The sequence below is a fragment of the Ursus arctos genome, unplaced genomic scaffold (genome assembly GCF_023065955.2).
Source record: "Ursus arctos isolate Adak ecotype North America unplaced genomic scaffold, UrsArc2.0 scaffold_16, whole genome shotgun sequence".
Classification (NCBI taxonomy): domain Eukaryota; kingdom Metazoa; phylum Chordata; class Mammalia; order Carnivora; family Ursidae; genus Ursus; species Ursus arctos.
In genome coordinates, this window is record NW_026622830.1 from 50,000,732 (window position 1) to 50,006,731 (window position 6,000).

The 6,000-nt window shown below is 42.8% G+C and overlaps 1 protein-coding gene across 2 annotated transcripts in view; it reads left to right on the forward strand.

Moving 5' to 3' along the window:
• The window catches only part of LOC125281407 (focal adhesion kinase 1-like), a 73,269-nt gene extending 69,216 nt beyond the window's left edge, over positions 1–4,053 (forward strand). The window contains exon 6 of one of the 2 annotated variants that reach the window (XM_057312821.1): positions 781–4,052. In XM_057312821.1, coding sequence (XP_057168804.1) covers positions 781–951 — 171 coding nt within the window. In that variant the 3' untranslated portion in view covers positions 952–4,052. Of the gene's footprint in view, positions 1–780 lie in introns of both variants that reach the window. The other variant, XM_057312823.1, reaches the window with a different exon arrangement.
• Positions 4,054–6,000: the final 1,947 nt, after the last annotated feature.

The window sequence follows — 6,000 nt, forward strand, 5'->3', positions numbered from 1 at the left end:
CTCTGCTGTATTCCCATGTGAGTCTTCCATATGTGCTGCCCATTTACGTCCCTGTACGCACGAGACCTCCACAACCGTGAGAGCACAGGTCAAGACTCGGGGTTACGGCTTCCTTGCCCTCGTCCCAGGATAAGCTTCATCTTTGCGAGGCAGCCTTCCCTGCCGCCTTCAACTCTGAACTCATGGGCACGTGTGTCAGGAGCATTAGGTTTGGGGACTATTTTAGATTGCTGCATTGTAAGCGACAGAGAGCTCATAGTAGATTGGGTAGGCCCAGCTTCCAGTAACTTCTCCTACATCATCGATACTATCAGAAGCGTGGCCTTCATTGTATGTTTCTAACTGTGTTTCTTAAGAAATGACATGAAGTTGCAGCCTGATCTAAACCAGTATGCTGTCCTGGGTTCAGAAAGTGGGACCCCCTCCTTAGGTCTAGTTCTCAGCACGTGACCTCCAGGGGCGGCCAGAACGCTTGGTCAGGTTTTGGGGGTGCCGCAGAGGTAGAGCTGCAGAAATGCATGTTACGTTTCCGTGCCTCGGTTATCACTAATGAAAAGGGAAGAGCCTCTTGTGTTTTTTTCAGAACTTTTCCTTGTTCATAAAAATACTATTTGAGAAAAAAGATTCCTGAGAAAAATGAAGTAATTTATTTAACTTGATACTCTTTTTACCAAAGATTTCTGCTAACTAAAAGAAATGCACATTGCATTAATTTTTAGCATACAGTTGTTTTTTTTCTGTTTGTTTATAACAGTCATTTTTGGGGGGGGTATGTTTTAGGGGATCATTCAGAAGATAGTGGACAGTCACAAAGTAAAGCACGTGGCCTGCTATGGATTTCGCCTCAGTCACCTGCGGTCAGAGGAGGTTCACTGGCTCCATTTGGATATGGGTGTCTCCAATGTGAGGGAGAAGTATGAACTTGCACACCCACCAGAGGAGTGGAAGTAAGATTACATACCTACTTTGGCGTGACTCACACTTGATTTGTTTGCATATTAAATCACACACAAGAGGATGAACGTCTTTCCTTAATTTTCTTACTGATTGTAATTACGACTCCTGTGTAAATAAAATTGGCTGGTAATGATTAACCAGTGATCTCTTCTAGACTTCTGTTCCGTCTGTCTTTGTGGCACCACCGACTCTGGACTGCCTGAGTTTCTCAGGGGTTCTGTGGTGATGGCCTTTGGCTAGTCACACTTCTCTTGTCAGGACTCCTTTGTTTCAGCCTCGGCTCGAAGAGCTCAATTCCTCATTCTTTTCCTTTCTGTCCTGTTAGCATTCTTTTGTGCAGCAGGACTTCCTGAGCCCTGAGGAGACCACATCTAATTATCTCATGAACGGGCAGCATGGCTCGCGAGCCGAGCCCGGTACGCTCCGGCTCGCCTGAGAGGACTGGGTGTGTACTTGACGTTCACGTGCTACAATTAAATGAGGTAGTGACTCGTCCTGACCTTAGTGAGACTGCTGTGACTGAAAGTGAATTAAAAGGATTCTCTACAATTGTCCTTTCTCTGGTTCTCTCCAAAAAATAATAATTTTTTCCACTGTTAAGCAGAGCAACACGTTAGTCGGAAACCATATGTGTAAAACACTAGAGTGTGAGAGGAGGTGAGCCCCGTGCGCAGGCACCCTCATTTTTGTAGACACAGTCACAGAGACAAAGGTGGTTGTGGATTGGGGATGGTACTCAGTGTTGGTCACTTTCAGTTCAGCACCCAAATCGATTAGAAGACACATTTGGAAAGAAAAACAAACATGTGAGGTTAATAAATCTCTAGTCAAATGCGATCTTGTCCTAGTTACAGTTTACCAGAGAAATATGCTTGTATTTTCAGCTTTATCAAACAGCTGGAACTGACAAGCTAACAGGATATTCCGTGATAATATAGTTTGGTTGGGTTACATCAATGGCTAGCAGAGATTTGACCTCCAGCTCTTTTGCCAGTCAATCAAATAAGTGTTTAAAAGCCAGGAATACCTAGAAGTTAGTTAAAAATACCTGTAGGTTTTTTTATTCCATACAATTCTATTTCCTTCTTAATTTATATGGACAAGTCAGAGGCACAGTGCATTATGACGGTAGCCCTAGTGCTCAGTAAGATGCGGAGTGTAGACCTCTGCATATACAAGCTCTGTTTCTGTTCTTTTAAGCCAATTTATTTTGCTTGATATCAAGTAAAGGTGAGTGGGCACTACTCTTTTTCATGGAGCCTGAACCCTCAGAAGAAAGGCAAGCATAGACTGGGCGAGGTAGAACTTTGCCACACGCAGTGCTGAACCTGACGCTGACAGAGGTGTGAAGATGCCGCCACTGCTGTATCGTCACCGAGTCGTGGCTGGAGCCAGGCGCCAGGCCAGCTGTGCACTCTTTGTACATTTGCAGCCTGTAAAATATGTATGTCACATAGCTCTCCCCAGTCTTATAAGGTGAAGACGGAGGAAACAAGCAACAAACTTGATTTAAGTTCCAATTACGGACAGAGCTCGGGACACAGCTTGACTTGAATGTAGCTGACTTCACGGTGCAGGCTTTTTCAATGAACGTGCCCATCTCAGGAGGACTGCTGCGGTTTTAGCTCCAAGAAGTGGTCTGACAGTGCGCTGTCTGCACCAGTGAAGGTGTGTGGACAAGAGGCTGGAGGCACAGGTAGGCCCTGTAGGTGCTTCTGGGAGGGTTAGGCTTTATACTGCCTGTCCATGCATGCCAAAGGAGGCGGAACTTAAAGTGTCAGTAAGAAACAGGAGACTATTCTAAAAAGAACCAAGTAGATTTGAAAAAAGACCAAACACAAGTTCTAGAAACCACTGGATGGATAAAACAGCAAATTAGATATAGCTGAAAAATTAGTAAACAGAAGTGTGGATCTGAGAAAATTTTCCCAAAAGATAGCCCACAGAGATAAACATGTGGTAGGTATGAAAGCACGTTATGTAGCATGAAGAATGAGAAGGTCAACCCATTTCTGGGCAGGGCTCTCAAAGAGAATAGAAAGAAAGAGGAAAAAGAAATACTCCAAAGAGATAATGGCAATAGCTGAGAATTTTCTAGAAGTGGCAAATACCAGAAGTCCTCAGGTATAGGACTAACGTAAGATCCCAAACAGGGTTAATGAAATAAATCTACACTTTGGTGGATTATAGTCAAATAGTGTACAAAAGAAAAAGAGATGATGCTAAAAGCAACCAGGGAAAAATTCACAATTCTCCACATTTCTCTCCAAGTGGTGAGAAAAAGTAACTGGCAACCTGTATTTGTTCGTCAGATTCAGTTGCCATTCAAGAGCAGGGTGACAGAGGTACTTTCCTCAGAGAGTTTGCCACCCTACAAACATATTTCAGGAGAAAGAAAAGTGATTTCCGAAGTGGTTTTCAGATACAGGAAGGAGTACTAGGGAAAAAATTGGGTGGTTCAAAGTAAGCATTGGCTCTAAAAACAAATAATGATAAGAACTGATTTTTTTATATTAAAAAAGTAGAACCCAAATAGTGGATGCATGTCAGAAGAGAGGTAGTCAGAATTGTAGCTCTCAACCACGTTTTAAAATTATGTATTAAAAAAATAAAAAATAAAAAGATTGTATATTAAGACAGCCATGAAACATTAGAAGTAGATTTTATAAGCTAAATAATATGTGGGTGAGTAGGTGTTAGGGACCCACAGCAAGGAGAGAAGGAAGGGACTGGAAAGCAGGACAAAGAGGAGTCACAGACTAGACTTTGGAAATAAGCTCAAGCAGACTAACAGTAACTGGTCAGAGATTGTTAGTGTGTGATTAAAAAATAGAGTCCAGCTATCTGCTCTTTATGACAGGTATCTAAAACAGTGATGTTGAAGACATTTTTATGTGACTTACAGGAAGAAATATTTTACCTTAAGATGCGGTACACATACACATGTGCGTGTCTCAGAACTATGTACATATAGGTCTACATATGTACTTCACAAAACCATACCCAGCCTCACTAGAACACTGAATTCTAAGGTTTTCATCCAGAGGCATTCTATTCTGTTTAATTTTATTTAGATAGATGGATGGTGGGCAGGTGGATGGATGGATGGGTGGGTGGGTGGATGCATGGATAGAAGGATGGATGGATGGATGGATGGATGGATGGATGGATGGATGGATGGAAAGATGGATGGATGGGTGGGTGGATGGTGGGTGGATGGGTAGATGGATAGAAAGATGGATGGGTAGTGGGTGGATGGGTAGTTAGAGAAGGGGATGGATGGATAGATAGATGGATAGAAGGATGGATGGATAGAAAGATAGATGGATGGGTGTTTGGAGAGATGGATGGATGGGTGTTGGGTAGATGGATGGATAGAAAGTTGGGTGGATGGATAGATACAGAGAAGGATGGATGGATGGATGGATGGATGGATGGATGGATGGATGGAGAGATGGGTGGATGGATAGATAGGAGAAGGATGGATGGATGAATAGAAGAATTTTCCTACCTACTCACCAGGGGGATGAGGGGATTGGTATTGCTTTATTAATATCCTGTTTTAAAAGTTTCAAGACAGAAAAACATTCTTAGGGATATGGAGAACAACCACATAGTAATAAAAGGCTCATTTCACAAGAATTTATGAAGAGTAGAAATAGATGGAACTATTAAACTTGTAAGTTTCTAAAGACATTTCTCAAAATACATAAAGCAAAAATAGTAATAAAAGATTAAAACTTAGCTCTCCTAATAATTAAAAAGAAAACAAACAATAGTAAACAATTTTTAAATTATGATTTTCACTATCCTTTTTAACATGGAAATACAGAGGCCTGCACATGGCAATGTGTTAATCAGTTTGAAAACACATTCCTAAATAGTTCATGGTTCCAAGTAAAACTCCCAGTTTGCTGAGGGTCTGGCTTGCTGCCTTGTTCTATTCCTCCCATGGGCTCCTCCCCTTCGCCCTCCAGTCCACCTTCCTGTAGGAGCTGATGCTGTCAGTCATTTCTTACCTAACAGTGTTCTGTGCTTCACCTCTTGTGTGCCCAACCCTCCTACTTTACTGACCATTCACTGTCTTCTGCTTAGCATTTAAATTTGGGGGCTGCTCCAGTGACCTTTTTTCCTCGTTCTTTTCTCTGTAGACCTGCGTTTGGCATCGAAATCACACTTTCATTCAATAGACCTACAGGAAACCAATAAACCAGTTTTTGCCTAACCAGACAAAAATCCTAAAAGCTGGTAGCTTGCGGAAGCAGTAATAGAAGGAGTGAAAAGCAGTTATACAAGGATTTTTTAAGGTAGAGCTCATAGGACTTGCTGAAAAGTCTTTAAAAGTATACACATCCAGGGAAATATGTAAATCATTTCTGCAGAGGCTTCCAGTAGTTCCTCATCATCCGTGGAGCCAACTCGAGAGTCTTGATCATCTCTCAACCCCATCTCCTTTTGCTCTCACTCCCCTTCCTGCACTCCGGCGGCTTGCACTCTGACATTTCAGTGTTCCCTTTTCAAAAGTACTGGGTCAGGATCTTCTCTGCCGCCAGCTTTCTTGCCTGGTGAATGGGACAGACTTTTATCTTGGAGAACTTTCCACCTGCTCCACCCTAGCCACATGGCTCTCTTACTGGTTCTTGAACAAGCCAAGTGTGTATTGCTCCTTGGAGTCTTTGTACCTGCTGGGACTCTGGTGAATGTGCTCCCCTGCTGTTTCCAGCATGGCTTGGACCTCCCATCATTTAGGGCGAGTGCTCTGCTCTCCCCTCTTCCTGTGGTCTTCTCCAACCGTTCTGTCTGTAGGGCCCACTGCCGATCCACTGGATGACTTTTCTCCCACAGGGCCTTGGTCTTACTGTCTGATCTGTGCCTCATTTCTAGCTAGTTGTGCCTGGTAAGTAGTAGGCACCCAGTAAAAACTTTTTAAGTGAGAAGTGAATTAGTGGTGATGAGAGTGTCAAGTAAGAGGAAACACAGTATGGTGGAATAGTAACGTGTATTCTTTACTAGTGTGTGTCCGTTGCAGTGTTTTCACACTAA